Here is a 14,929-nt window from a genome sequence, read left to right as displayed (position 1 = left end):
GCCAAGATTCCGATCACTACACTCCCCAAGCGGTCAGAGATGTCTACAGGTGTTATTAATCTATTCCTTGGGAGCCTAAGTAGCAGGCATGATGGTAGTACTGTGTGTGCAGTACTTTTTTTTTTTTAAACCCATCATTTGTAATTGATTACCCGGACCATCTGTAACTGCTCGCGATTCGTGTTAGTTACCGCAACTGACATTTACTGATCATCCATCATATTAGCAAAATGTTTAGAGTAGAAAAGTTGACGCATCGTTGCTTTGATGTTTCACTCAATCAACTTTACAGAGACACCAGGCTGTAGTTACAACTCACTGATGTGTAGTTTCCAGCAGAAATGTGGTTCGTGATGAGGAACAGGGTGAAAAGAGGAGGAGGAGGAGGGAGGAGGAGGGGGGAGGAGGGGGGAGGAGGAAGAAGGAGGAAGGAGGAGGAGGAGGAGGGAGAAAGAAGAGGGAGGAGGAAGAGGGAGGAGGAGGAAAAGGAGGAGGAAAAGGAGGAAAAGGAAAAGAAGAGGAGGAGGAGGAGGAGGAGGAGGAGGAGGAGGAGGAGGAGGAGGAGGAAAAGAATAAAAAGAGGGGGAGGAGGAGGAGGAAAAGGAGGAAGAGGAAAAGAAGAAAAAAAGGAGGAGGAGGAGGAGGAGGAGGAGGAGGAGGAACAGAAGAAAAAGAGGAGGAGGAGGAGGAAGAAGAGGAGGAAGAAGAGGAAAAGAAGAAAAAGAGGAGGAGGAGGAGGAAAAGGAGGAAGAGGAAAAGAAGAAAAAGAGGAGGAGGAGGAGGAAGGAGGGAGGGAGGGAGAAGGGAGGATTATTTACTCCCAACCGAGGGTAAAATGATCTTTAGAGACCAGTAGGACTGGTGGTGACTTGGTCCCATTGGTTGCCTCACAGGGCGGGAAGGGAGCGAGCCGGTGGCTGGGGACTCGCCCAGAAGCGTCCATCAAGGTGGTGCGTCGCGGAGCTTTCCCCACCGGCCGTGTCCGCGCCACCTGTCAGACGGGAGCAGCGCCCACCCCGCACCCAGCACGGAGGCGGGGGCCGAGGGGGGCGACCGCGGAGAGGCAGAGCGCAGACGGCTGGGCAATGGGGGAGGCCCGGAGCGATGCCTTCACGTCGGCCCCCAGACCCGCACTGGGGCACCGGGCGGGGTAGGCGATACCGCGACTGCAAGCCCCTCTCTCAGTCGCCGGGCAGCTCCTCCTCCCAGGCACGTGACCGCGGCGGGATGGTCTCTACGCCGCTGCAGCGTTGCTCGCAGTGTTTCTTTCCTCCCGCCGCCTTGCCCTTCTTTCCCCCCCCACCTTCTCGTTCCCGTCCCTCCGCCTCCCCCACTTCTCTCCTCTTGGACCAATCATAGCTCGAGTTGTGGAGCGCCCGCCCCTCTCCCCTTTTCTTCGCTTGTTCATTGGCTGACGCTCCAAGGACGCGTCCCGAGGGCGGGTGGCCGCCATTGGTGGGATGAGCAATCCGAGTTCCCGGATGAGGGAACATTCTGCGGTATAAAGGGAGCAGGGAAGGCGGGAGACAGCGCAGTTTGAATCGCGGTGCGACGACGGAGTAGGTGTCCGAGGCCTCGCCGTGCGTCCGACTAGCCTTTTCTCTGCCTTGCTTGCGTGAGCTTCAGCAGAATTCGAGATGGTAAACTTCGCCGGGGCGCCGGATGACTCCGCGGGTTTTTGCCGGCGGGAGAAAAACCCGTTACCCGGGCGGGGAGGGGAGGGGGGATGGGGGTGAGATGGTGACGGTTGGGGACGCGCCGAGCCGGGGTTTGGAGGCGCGGTGGGAGGTGTTTTGTTGGCTGGGAGCGGAGCAGCCTGGGATCTAGCGGCGGGCGGCGGCGGTTGGGTGGCGCGCGCGGCGCCGCTGGGGGCCGGCGGGCTGGCGGCGGCGGCGGCGGCGGCGCGCGGCCGCGGCGGCGGGGGCCGGCGGGCGGGGTCGCCCTTGGCGGCGCGCGGCGGGCCGAAGACCCCGGCGGGGCGCGCGCGCGCGCGCAGGCGCAGGCGGGGGCGCGCGCGGGCGCCCGGGACGCGCTCGCCGTGGGGGAGGGGCGGGCCGGGCCGGGCCGCCCTGGGGTAATCGTAGATTTCTCCCTTTCCTCCTCCGCGCCCGGGCGTCCGCGCGCCTGCAGGCTGGTGGTAAGGCTGGGAAGGACTCCGGAAAGGCCAAGACAAAGGCGGTTTCCCGCTCGCAGAGAGCCGGCTTGCAGGTAGGTGGCCGGGCGCCTGCAGTCGGCGAATCGTGGCGTTTGTGTCTTCGCATCCTCTTCTTTTTTTTCCCCCCCTCGTTGATCCCGAGCTCCCGATGGGCGTTTGGCCCGGGCGGGCGTGCGGAGTCGCGCCCCCCTCCCACCCCAGGCCTGCCGATTGATCATTCTGGTAAAATCGGGGGTCATGGGGGGGTTCCCCCCCCCGATCACGTGCGTACGGGCGCGTCGCAGCGCCGCGGTCCGTGCCCCTCGCCTGGGCGCGCTGGTGAGTTCCCCATCTTGGGACTCAATCGCGTTGTGCATTCGTGTTTGCCTTTTTTTTTTTTTTTTTTTTTAAGTTCCCAGTTGGCCGTATTCATCGACATCTGAAATCTAGGACAACCAGCCACGGACGTGTGGGAGCGACCGCCGCTGTGTACAGCGCAGCCATCCTGGAGTATCTCACCGCTGAGGTACGGGGGTGCCTCTGCCCGTAATCTGGAGAAGGTTTGGGGGTTCCGGGGGGCCCTGGGGGGGGGAAGCGAGCGGCGAGAGGGAAGGAAAGTGATGCAAGAAAACTCGCAGACCCGAAACGGCGGCGAGACGGGTGCGGACGCTAGGGGGAGCTCCGGGGAGCCCACCCAGCCCGGGTCTGCTGCTCTTGGAATTGTAATTGCGTGCCTCCTGAATAGCGTTTGCAAATCCGGCCCATTCAGGTAGTGGGAGGCGAAGGCTTGGGTATGGATTTGCATTCCTTAAGGGCTGATTGTGGGCTTTAGTTCTTGGCAGTAGGATACCCGGAAGACCGATGGGATTCTGCCTTCTAGGTACTTGAGTTGGCAGGAAATGCATCAAAAGATTTAAAGGTAAAGCGTATTACCCCCCGTCACTTGCAACTTGCTATTCGTGGAGATGAAGAATTGGACTCGCTCATCAAGGCTACCATTGCTGGTGGTGGTACGTAATTTACAGCAACTTCTAAGTTCCTTTAGAAAAAGGGTGGAAAAAAAATCTTTTAATTTCCATTAGGTTTTTAGATGGATACGTGGGATCTGGTTTATGTAACTTTTTCTTTATATTAGAAGTTGGTATTTCTAAAAGACATAGGTTGCATCATAAGCTGTCTTGATTTCATGTATTGTGATTTTAAAATGTAGATACAGTGAAAAATAGAATTAATCCCTGTCACTCTCCTAGGTGTCATCCCCCACATCCACAAGTCTCTTATTGGGAAGAAAGGACAACAGAAGACTGTCTAAAGGATGCCTGGATTCCTTGTTATCTCAGGACTCTAAATACTCTTAACAGCTGTCCAGTGTTGGTGATTCCAGTGGACTGTATCTCTGTGAAAAACACAATTTTGCCTTTTTGTAATTCTATTTGAGCAGGTTGAAAGTTTAATTAGCTTTCCAACCAACCAAATTTCTGCATTCGAGTCTTAACCATATTTAAGTGTTACTGTGGCTTCAAAGAAGCTATTGATTCTGAAGTAGTGGGTTTTGATTGAGTTAACTGTTTTTAAAAAACTGTTTGGATTTTAATTGTGATGCAGAAGTTATAGTAACAACATTTGGTTTTGTACAGACATTATTTCCACTCCAGTGGATAAGCTCAATAAAGGTCATATCCCAAAGTAGTGGCTTTAAACTTGTTTGATTGTAACAAACTTACTTCTTTTGAAGGTCTCATCATAATAAGAACTAAGTACATCTACTTAGGAATTAAGCAAGTTAATTTGTAGATAAAGCCAGATAATCCAAGCACAATTTTAAAATACTTTATAATAGAACTGGTAGAACATTAGATGCTGGAGTAGAGATGGTTGGTGGGTGTTTGTCCAGTGGCCTATTGGCCATTTGTGACAGGTAGCGGTATACCAGTCATCTGACTAGTGCACCTGGGCAGGTGGGGAAGTCCTGAATATAGCCACCTCTGCAGAACAGATGGTCAGTGTAGACTTGGTACACTGCTTGAAATCAAAATACTAAACACGGGGTATACTGGTCCCTTTTTAAAAACAGATTTGGGATTCCTACTGTGTAATGGTAGTAGTTGAATAATAGCATAACATGTAAGATTTGATGCTGGGTTGGGTCAAGTGGTTCATTTGACACTGGGGTCAGGCAAGTTGTATAGGTTTTAAGTTTATGAACATGTCCACACCTTCACAGGGGCCACAGATTGCACCTAGTTGCTCTTTCAAAGAATTCGTGGGCATTTCTAGACAGTTTTGAGTTGCTCCCAGAGGTGACCCGGTGTTTCCCTGAGGCAACGGTTACTTAGGTGCCGCTCTAGTTCTTCCACCAGAATTGCAGATTGCACGCGAGTGCGCCGGGTCGGCAGGTGGGGAAAGGGGTCAGGGTCCCAGCCCGCGGGGCGCGGGGCTCGGGGCGCCCGGCGGGCGGGCCCCTCCACCCGGGAGTTCCGAGGCCCGGTCCTCCCGCCCGCCGGCGGCGGAGGTCAAGGTTCGCGGCGCTCCGGAGCGAGGCCGGCGGCGGAGCCCCGCCCCGCGGAGCCCCGCCCTCGCCCCGCCCAGCCCGCCCGGCCGGAGTGGGTCCGGGGCCCGGAGGGCTGCGGCTCGCGCCGTCGCTGTCCGCGGGGGGCGGGGAGGCCGCGGGGAGGAGGAGGAGCTGCGAGGCCGGGCCTCCGCCGCGGGGCCCTGCGCTCCGCCCCGCTCGCCGCCCCGCCGCCGCCGCCGCCGCCGCCGCACGCCCCCTCCCGGGCCCGCCTCGCCTCCTCCGCCGCGGCGGCGGCTTCTCCCCGCGTAGCTGCGCTACCGGAGGAAGCGGAAGACGGCGCCCGCCATGGAGGGGAACCGGGATGAGGCGGAGAAATGTGTCCAGATCGCCCGGGAGGCCCTGGAGGCCGGCAACCGCGACAAGGCCCAGCGCTTCCTGCAGAAGGCCGAGAAGCTGTACCCGCTGCCCGCGGCCCGCGGTGAGCCCCCGCGCCCTTCCCCGCCCCGGCCCGCCCTCCTCCCGCCGCCCCCGCCAGCGCCCCCACCCCGCCGCCGCCCCCCTCCGTCTCGCCCCCAGCCGGCCCAGAGGAGACTTGTCAGGTGGGGTCCTGGCAGCTTTGCGTGTGGGGGGCTGGGTGCCCCCCCTCGCGTTCCCATCCCCTCCCCCCAGAGTGCCCAGGCCCCTCGGAGGGGAGAGGACCGGGCCCTCCGGGGGCCAGCCTCAGGTCTCACCGTCTCCGGATTCTGTAGAACACTGTTCCCAAAGCAAACATCTTGGAATACCTGAGATGACATTGCTTTTCCCTGGGAGGGAGAGGCAGAGCCCTCTAAAGACAGGAGCACACATTTGGCAAGAACGATCAAGAGTTTCTAATGATTTGCCAAATGCTCTCTGACTTGCTAGCACCATAATCATCAACAAATTAGGTAAATACATCTCTTAAGACATAAGGAATTAGTTGAATTCATCTTATTCATTGTCCTACTATCCAGACTTCAAAGTAATACAATGAACATTGGAACACTCACCAAGTGCCAAGAGTTCTTGGCATGTTGTGTGAATTATCTCATTAATTTCTCAGATCAGTCTTATGTAGAGGATTCGTTCGATCAGGACTTAGATGAATGAATGAATGAATGAAGAAAGGAAGGAAGGAAAATATCTTACCCAAGGTCACACATTAAGTGGCAAAGCCGGAGGAGTGGCTGAGCTTTTAGATCCAAAATGCCTTTAGCCACTACACCATTGCCCTGTCAATAGGGTAACGTTTTGCTTCAGGTTCAAAGTATTCCCAGATTAAGGAGGTTAAATGAGAATGTGGAGCTCCCTGTTTGACTTTGTTGCCTCCTCTCTCTCTCTCTCTCTCTCTCTCTCTCTCTCTCTCTCTCTCTCTCTCTCTCTCTCTCTCTCTTCTCTCTCTCTCTCTATCTCTCTCTCTCTCTCTCTCTCTCATTTCCTCTCCTCTCCTCTCCTCCCATCTCTTCTGTCTTTCTCTCTCCCTTCCCCCTCTCTCTTTTACATTGTGGAAACCCTTGGTCCCTTTACATTATTCTATCCCTTTACATTAGCTCTAAGGCACTGTACCCAGGAACAGGAAAAGAAGTGAAAGAAAAGAAAGCTAATATTTTTAATTGTAATAAAGGCAACAAATTTTACCATCGTAGCTGGACTTCAGGCATATCATTTAATAGTGGTAAGCTTGTTCACATTGTTGTGCGGGAGGTCTTCTGTACCTTTTAACTCTGAAACTACCAACTAAATTACCACCTAACTCCCACACCCTTTCCCAAACCATGACAATTACAAAATTATACTTTCAAGTTTTTTTGTTTGACTATTTTATATACCTGGTGCAAGTAGAATCAATTATACAGTACTTCCTGTGACTGCTTATTTACTTAGCTTCATCCATTTTGTACCATGTGACAGATTTCCTTTATTTTAAATGCTGAGTAATATTCCATTTGTATGTTATCTACATATTTATTACATATATTCATACATGTGTGCATATGTATCTAGCTGTGTCCACATTGTATTTTCCTATCCATCTGTCACTGGACATTTGGGTTCTTAAAACTCTTGGCTAGAATAATGTGAATCTTGCTACTAAGTGTGAGTGCAAAGATCCTGCTTTGAATTCTGGATATACACCCACAAGAGGGGGTTGCTGGATTATGTAGTGATTCTAATTTTAACTTTTGAGGAACCACCATACTGTTTTCCACAACTGCTGCTCCATTTTATATTCCTATCAACAGAGCACTCAAGGGTTCGCCTTTTAAACCGTCTTCCCTGACAATTTCTGGCTTTTGTTTGTTTTCAGAGTAGCAACTTCAATGGGAGGTGATATCTCATTTTGCTTTTGATTTGTATTTCTCTGATATTGAGTGATGTTGAACAATTTTTTTTTCATCTTCCTTCTGGCCATTTGTAGAAATCAGGCAGTTTATTTTTGAAGTTTTTTTAAAAAAATTCTTACATATCAGATGTCTATATAATTTGGTGCTATTTACTCCCATTCTGTAAGTTGTCTTTTCGCTATGCTGATGATTGTGTCATTTGCTGATTAAAAGTTTTAAAGTTTTATTTGCCTCTTTCTTTGTTTTCTGTTTTTGGTGTCATATCCAAGAAATCATGTTGGGGTACCCCTACTGTATGCATTTATGATTTCATTTAGTTGTTATCTAGTCGTAGAGATACAGTTTTAACATTAAACAAGTAGGCACTCCATAAAGAATGACTTAACTTGAGGCCTGGCTCATAACCACCTAAGAATACTTACTTAAATTAGACAAACTCTTTAGTCTTTGTCTTTTTTCACTTTAGTAGAGGAGACAATGTACTATCTCCTTGGTGCTCTGTGAGGATTAAATGGGTTAATACTTAATAGTAAATAATTGTGAGGATTTGAGATTTTTTAAAGGGGTCCAGACTTACACAGTCTATCCTATTTCTATCATGTAAACAACTTGAACCATTTTGTAAGACACTGAAATATGAACTCACAACAGTTGTTGCTATTAAAACACCAATGTAAGAGTGAGAGCTAATGGTACAAATGTGCTATAAGGGATGCATGTAATCACCAAGTAAAGTGATAGGGCCTCATAGTGGGGTAGTCTAAAAGCCTTAATTCGGATGCATTTTGTCTCTAACATCTTTATAATCAGGACAAGTTACTTTGCTTTTCTAAGCTTTAATTATATACAAAGTGAAGATGTCATCAAAGAGTTGATGTGACCTGAAATAAAGCTAACTTGCAAGTACTTTGAAGAATACATTTTACTTAGAATATTCTCAGAAAACACTTACTGGACTTAAGAATTCAAGAGAGGAAAGATCTAGATAGGACATTTGTAAAGATCTTGATAAAAGGTTTAGTGTAGAAGGGATTAGAACCGTTTTACAATGAGATTTAAATTTTTTATCCCAGAATTCCACTTAGTTTTGACAATTACCAAACTCTTATAACTCAAAAGTTGGTGGTGGTCCTTCAGATCCCCTGTGTTAATGCAAGAGAATATACTGCATTTTGATTTCCATTTTTTGTACAATTAAGGGAATAGAAAAGCATGAGACCAGATTCTAGCTAAGTTCCAAGATTTTTGCCCCCTTAAAGTTTTACTCTTGTCAGACAAGAAAGAAGTCTTACTTATAAAAAAAAAATTTAATTGGTGGCAGTTTTCCTTGAGGAAAAAGCAGTCTCTAAGTAGATGTAGGACATTAATGCTTTCCATGTTTTAGTTGAGTATGTCATTTTAGTGTGCTTGTTTCAGTGGATTTCTTGAATTGTATAAATTTCAAATGTTACACAGTTTTGATTTAGGTTTGAAAGTGTTAATATGCGTGGATTAACCACCAGTGAGGAAATTAAATATTCTGGTATAGTAATGTCATTAGTCAGAAAATAAGGTAGGTTTTGGTAGGGATATATTCTCGTTGTTTTAATGCTTTATTTGCATTGTTATTGTAACATTTTATTTTTTGTAGTAATTGGAGGACAGTTTGAAGGATAGAGCTAATTTTTTTTTCTCTTTTGTTCTAGAGATTGAACTCGGGGCCTCCTGCTTGCTAGGAAAGCCCTCTACCAGTTGAGTCATGCCCCCAACCCTGTTTTCTCCTGTGTCTTCTGGTTGGGTCCTGTAGTTTTTGTCCAGCACTAGCCTTGAACCCAGTCCAGATCCACCTTCGTATTGCTTCCCACATAGCTGTGATTACAGGTGCACACTCACTCTTAAGATAGTCTATTCTTTTAAAAAATATATTTCATTAAGATTTAGTGATTATAGATTATACATTCAAAATAATTCCATATCATCGTTAAGTGATTCCAAATGATTTGCAAATTTTAGTTAATAGACTAATTCAGGTGTTAAAATTAAAGAAAGAAATATTAATAGTATGACCTAAGGTATGTCATTTACTCCCTTGAGCCTTAATTTCTTTATCTATAAAAGGGGATTCATTTGTTTAGCTGTGCCAGGCAATATTATTGGGGTGCAGTGAATAGTAAAGCCCTTGTTTCATGGAGTTCACATTTTAGAGGAAAATTAAGTATCTGGCAGACATAACAGTGTTTCCATTCTGTCATTCACCCTTCCAGTCTCAGCCTCATTTCTCTTATGTGTAATCTCACAGGATTGTTGTGATTATCTATTATTGTTGTTGTTAACAGTGTCATGTATTATTACATGACAAAGATACTTGGATAGTTTATTACTATGGCAAAACTACTGGGATTGAGCCTTGGAGTTCAAGGCAACTTGGGAGGCTGAGGTTGGGAGGATTGAAATTTGAGACCAGCCTGGGCAGGAAAGTTTGTGAGGTTCCCCCCTCCTACCCCTCCCCCCCCCCCTCTCTCATGAGGAATTGGATGGGGTGGCATGAACTTGTTATGATAGCTACAAGGGGAAGATCAATATAGGTGAGTCGGGCCTAGGCACACACCCAGGCAGAAAGGAAGGCCCTATTTCAAGAAAAATCAGCAAAAATTAGTTCTGGAGGTGTGGCTCAGCATTAAGAGCATCTACCTAGTTAAGTACAAGGCCTTGAATTCAAGCCCCAGTACTGCCAAAAACAAAACTGATGAGACAGCTAGGGAGCTAGAGCAATGAATTAAATATACAAAAATGATGTGATTTTTTTAAAGTGATTTTTAAATGATTTTTTTTCCTGGTTATTTAGTAAGAGTAGTCCAAAGTTACCTTCTCAGACATTTTCTTCAGTAGTTAATATGGAAAGCTTTCCTGATGACACTGGATTTTGAGCCTCAGAAATAGAATTTATTCAAATCTCAACCTGGTAGAATCAGAGTGTTGAGTGCAAAGTTGAGCATGCACACTCAGCTCTAGTTGGCAGAAAGCCTCTGTGTCTACAGTTGTAAGGAAATTTTCAGTATCATAATTCCTAAAAATCTCCTGGTCACATTCAGCAGCTAACATAGATGATGTAGAGAAGAACACAAGAGACCTTATTTATGACCTTATTTATGCTGAGAATGAAAAGGCACAAATAGCACACATAAGATTTTCTTGGTCACCTTTTACATGTTAAATAGAAGCAGTCTCATGTCTGCCTGTAGAACCTTTAGAAAGTGATTTCTTCATGTTAGTTGAAAAACTTGTATTTAGAGTCATTTCTTCCACTCATTTTATGGTTTATAGGATAATCACAGTAAATGCTGAATTGTTTTAATCAGATTTCAAGGAAAGAAGCAGGGTCCCTTTCTTTCTCTAAAAATAGGTAGCTGTGACTTTTTAGGTCTTTGGTCGGTGGAAGCCCTTTATCCTAGTTGCTGAGTCTGTGTTTTTGGTTCAGGATCCAGACTTGAACTTGGTATCTGACGGTTTTGCTCATTGGCTAACACTCTACCAATTGACCCAGGCCTTCCTGAATGTTTTAATCACACATTCAGTAGTCTTTAATAGGTCCTTTGCTTTTTGGTATCAGAAAATGATTCAGGCCCCATTGCTTGTACTAGAGTTAACCTCATCTCTAATAAGCTCGGTTTCTGTTGATGGAAGGGTTATCTCAGCACCATGGATGGGCTGCTAGAGCATTCATTATTTGAGGACTTTTCCTTGCATAAGAATTAGGAAATGAGTGTATTTTCTCTTAAGAATAAATAGCTTCTGATTTTATACTATTATTTTCAATTCAAATTGAGTACTTCAGAGTTTTGTTTTGTTTTGTTGTCGGTCCTGAGGCCTGAACTTGGCCTGGGCACTGTCCCTGAGCTCTTCAGCTCAAGGCTAGCACTCTACCACTTAAGCCACAGTGCCACTTCCAGCTTTTTCTGCTTATGTGGTGCTGAGGAATCGAACCCAGGACCTCATGCATACAAGGCAAGCACTCTACCACTGAACTACCTTCCCAGCCCTTTAGAGTTTTTGCTGAAACTTTCTTAGCTTATATTTCTGTCCCTCTTCTTTAGAAGCTATAGTAATTTTCTATACTTAGTAGTTTGGCCTGTATTGTTAGTCTTAGTTCTTGAAGACATAGGAAATTACAGATATATCATGATTACTTATTTGATTTATGTTGCCATGTACAAATAGGTTCAAAGTGGTATCTTGTCAGTACTAACTCATCTATGCTCCCTACTTTCCCATTTTAGTTATCTATAGCACAGTATCAGTGATGGACTGCATATGTAGTGGTGGGCCCTCAAGGTTACACTACTCCATGATGTGAATTTGTCTGCCTGCCCTCATGTTCCTGCAAAATGGCAAGATGGTCTGATGATACTTTTCTTAGGAGATGTCCCTATTGTTACGCCGTGTGTGACTGTCAGCGTTAATGCAGACTGTATACAAAGAATATTCCCATATACCGTTCACTTAAGCAAACTGAAATTCTACAATTTGTTCTTTATTTTTTGTGTTTTTCCCCGAACCAATTAAGTGTAGTTATGGACCTGATGTACCACATTATCCTTGAATAATTCATGTGTGTTTTCTAAGACAAGGACTCTTGAACATAACCATAGGACAGTCATCAAAATTAGGATTTTCCTAAATGCAACCCATTTGAAAATTCTGCTGGTGTTTTCAGATATAAAAGCACATGCTGTGTTTTGATATGTTTTCTTCTGAACTTGTCATGTTTTTTTTTCTTGACTTTGGCATTTTTGATGAGCATAATAACCCAGTTATTTTATAGAATTGCCATCAATTTCTATTTGATACTTCTCATTTATTTGTTAAGAATACCATAAGGAGCGAAGTGTTAGTGTACCAGGAGACATGAGTTTTGAGTTGGTCCTTATTAGTCTGATTACTTTGATCTCTTAGTAAAGTTGGTGATTGCCAAGATTTCCTACTATAAAGGTGATGCCCTTTTGAATTGTAATTATGAAATATTTTCTGAGGATGTACCTTGACAATGTAAATGTCCTATTCCTCAACAAACTTTCACCATCTCCTTGTAGTTACTCACAGATGAGTCTTTCATGAATTAATTTCTGGTAGTTTCCAAATGATAGTTGTTGTTTTTTTTTTTTTTATCATTCCTTCTACATTTAGTTAGTCTTAATGGTGTGGATTCACAGATTCCTGTCTGTTCTTATCCTTACTCATTTTTATGCTCAGATGTAGACAGTGGGCACTCCTTCAAGCTGGCTCTTGTATCTCCTGAAATGGCTTCATTCCTTGACCTTAATTTCTAGCACAAACCAATTTTACGACTTAATTTATCTGTCCTAGGAATAGCTACTTTCCCAGAGAGCCTGATTCTTTTTAGTGGACAATGACATTTAGAAACATGTAGACACTAGATAAGCTCATTTCTAAAGAAAGGTCGTTGCTTCTGGCCCTGTAAGTGGGTAGAACAGGTAACTGTGCATAAGCATGTATACATATGTATGTATATGTATTTAATATGTATATTATGTTTGTTTCAATGTTGGCCTTCCTGTACATTCAGTTGCTATAGTAATGTTCCTGTACTCAGGTATCTGTAACTCACACATCCACACCTCCTTTTTCAATCCAATACCACAGAGTTCATTCTAGTATTTTCCTTCCCCTGGTGCCTACTCTTACTCTCTGACAATGAGAATCATGATTCCCACTTGTTTATTCCTTCCCACTGTGCATAACAAGTTGCTTTCTTGATCATTGGCTTTTGCCCATTGATACAGGCTCTCATAGGCTCTGTCTTAGCTGTGTTTTGGCAATAACTTGCCTTGGCCCAAGTCTCACACGCTCTGCCAGGCTTGGCTGCCAAAATAAAACTAAGAAGTCATCGAATAATTTTTATCCTACTATTTAAAAATTACTTGTCTGTGTCTATAGGGTATGTCATAGGATAACTACATCTATAGGATCAGAATGTAGCATCATTACATACTATATGCCCTCCTTGGTCTTTTAGTCTTGTTTCTGTAACTATCCATTTGGAACACCTTACCTTTTGATATAAGCAACAATGTATATATAATTTTGGATTCTTGAAGTTTAGTAGATTTCCAAGGAGGGCTTGTGGGAACTGTTTCCTAAGTTCTAGAATGTTGAAAACAATTCATCTGTAGCCTGACTGCCTGAAGTTAGATTAGTGGATACAAAGACCTGGGCTGGCATTTTCTTTTCTTGGGTATCTAAATCATGTCACTCCATTATTTTGTGCAAATACTACAGATGAGCAAAGCCTGAAGACAGTCTGCTTTTTAAATTCTTGATGTCATTTGATCTTTTTTGCCTTGCTGCCCAGTTAACTTTGAGTATGTATTCATTTATTTGTAGTGTGCATTAATTATTCGTATTCTTTGGTATGTGGTTTTTCACTTTGATTATGTAGTTTCAGATGTTCTTGTTTGTGTATCAGAATTTTTTTCCAATTATTGTTTTATTTTTTCTATCTCCTTACATTTTTCTTCTTTAGGACACCTATTCTACTTATATTGGATTTTGTTTAACTGTCTTCAGTATTTGACACATTTTTTCATCTTTATAACTTGTATTCTTTTTAATACATTCTTTTTTGCTAAAGTATTACAACTCTCCTAATTTTTTTTTCTATACGTTCTCACTATGTATCCTAGTTTGGCCTTGAATTTACAATCCAACTCTCTTCTGCCTTCTAAATGCTTAGGATTCCAAGTGTGTACCATCACATATGCCTTAGTTTGGTTTTTTTTTCATATTATTTTCCTGAATTGTATCACCTGATTATGGATAATTTCTGAGATAGTTGGAATTTAGATTTATGTTGTCCTTTCACATGTCCAAAGTTGTTTTCTTCTCTTCTACCTCCTTCTCTTCCTCCTCCTCCTCATCCTTCTCCCTTCTTCCTCTTCTTCCTCCTTTTTGGTGCTGGGGTTTGAACTAAGGGCCTAACACGTGTGTGGCATTTCTTGTTCATGGTTGGTGCTCTACCATATGAGCTAGATCTCCAGTCTGCCTTTTTGCTGATTATTTGGAAATGGAGTCCAGTAGACCTTTCTCACCATCCTTCAGTCCCATGAGTTGCTAGGATTATAGGCATGAGCTACTCACACGTTGCTATTTTGTTTTGAAGTAGTTGTTTATAGTGTTCATCTCTTTTTTGACAAGTCTGTATACTGTCAATGCACTCCTGTGATTCTCTTAAAAAATTTTAATATTGATTTTCTTTCCTCCTTACAATAACATCTTGTTTTACTTCTGTCATTTTCCTTTACTCATTTTTATGTGGTATTAGTTTGTTAGTCTTTTTTTTTTTGTCGGCCGTGGGGCTTGAACTCTGGGCCTGAACGCTGTCTCTCAGCTCTTAAGCTCAAGGCTAGCACTCTACCACTTGAGCTACAACGCCATTTCTGGTTTTCTGGTGGTTTATTCGAGAGAAGAGTTTCACGGACTTTCCTGCCCGGGCTGGCTTTGAACCACAATCCTCAGATCTCAGCCTCCTGAGTAGCTAGGATTACAGGCGTGAGCTACCAGCGCCCAGCGGTTTATTAGTCTTTCTAAATACACTTTTTGTGTTATGTTTAAAAATACTCCGCCCAGCTGCATAACTTCTCAGGCCTTTCTTCTCACTTTCATTTTGAGTTTATCTTTTTTTTTTTTCTCTTGTCCCTGTCCTCTTCAGCATAGATCTTCTTCTTAGCAGTTTCCCTTTGGAAGGACTTTGATGATCAGAGTTTTTAGTACCTGGAATGTTTTGTGCTATTAAGGCTTAGTTGTGAATTCTTGTACTCATGTGTTAGTGTGGAAAGCAAAACCCATTCCTTTCACACACTTTTCTCAATTTTACCTGCCATGCTATAAAAAGAGTTCATTATTTTTCAGTTACTCTTATTATTT

General features: G+C 44.6%; 2 protein-coding genes across 3 annotated transcripts in view; both read left to right on the top strand.

The window, feature by feature from the left end:
• The first annotated feature begins 1,459 nt into the window (after positions 1–1,459).
• On the top strand, positions 1,460–3,820 carry H2az1 (H2A.Z variant histone 1). Its single transcript, XM_070022336.1, has 5 exons — positions 1,460–1,640; positions 2,131–2,208; positions 2,547–2,660; positions 3,015–3,144; positions 3,385–3,820. The coding sequence occupies exons 1-5, from the start codon at positions 1,638–1,640 to the stop codon at positions 3,444–3,446; spliced, it is 387 nt and encodes a 128-aa protein (XP_069878437.1). The 5' UTR covers positions 1,460–1,637; the 3' UTR covers positions 3,447–3,820.
• A 1,083-nt stretch (positions 3,821–4,903) lies between these two features.
• Positions 4,904–14,929, top strand: part of Dnajb14 (DnaJ heat shock protein family (Hsp40) member B14) — a 39,684-nt gene continuing 29,658 nt past the window's right edge. The window contains exon 1 of one of the 2 annotated variants that reach the window (XM_070022334.1): positions 4,904–5,124. In XM_070022334.1, the coding sequence (XP_069878435.1) occupies positions 4,992–5,124 (133 nt within the window). In that variant the 5' untranslated portion in view covers positions 4,904–4,991. Of the gene's footprint in view, positions 5,125–13,185; positions 13,369–14,929 lie in introns of those variants that run through there. The other variant, XM_070022335.1, reaches the window with a different exon arrangement.

The sequence above is a fragment of the Dipodomys merriami genome, unplaced genomic scaffold (genome assembly GCF_024711535.1).
Source record: "Dipodomys merriami isolate MVZ:Mamm:240054 unplaced genomic scaffold, mDipMer1.0.p SCAF_15, whole genome shotgun sequence".
In the NCBI taxonomy this organism is placed as follows: domain Eukaryota; kingdom Metazoa; phylum Chordata; class Mammalia; order Rodentia; family Heteromyidae; genus Dipodomys; species Dipodomys merriami.
The sequence above is the reverse complement of the archived record's forward strand: the minus strand, read 5'-3'. Positions and strand labels throughout refer to the sequence as shown.

What these genes read in the sequence shown, in the direction of transcription:
- H2az1 (XM_070022336.1), top strand. An exon ending in TGGAGTATCTCACCGCTGAG is followed by an intron (nt 2,661 to 3,014) that starts GTACGGGGGTGC and finishes TCTGCCTTCTAG; the next exon opens with GTACTTGAGTTGGCAGGAAA. An exon ending in GGCTACCATTGCTGGTGGTG is followed by an intron (nt 3,145 to 3,384) that starts GTACGTAATTTA and finishes TCACTCTCCTAG; the next exon opens with GTGTCATCCCCCACATCCAC.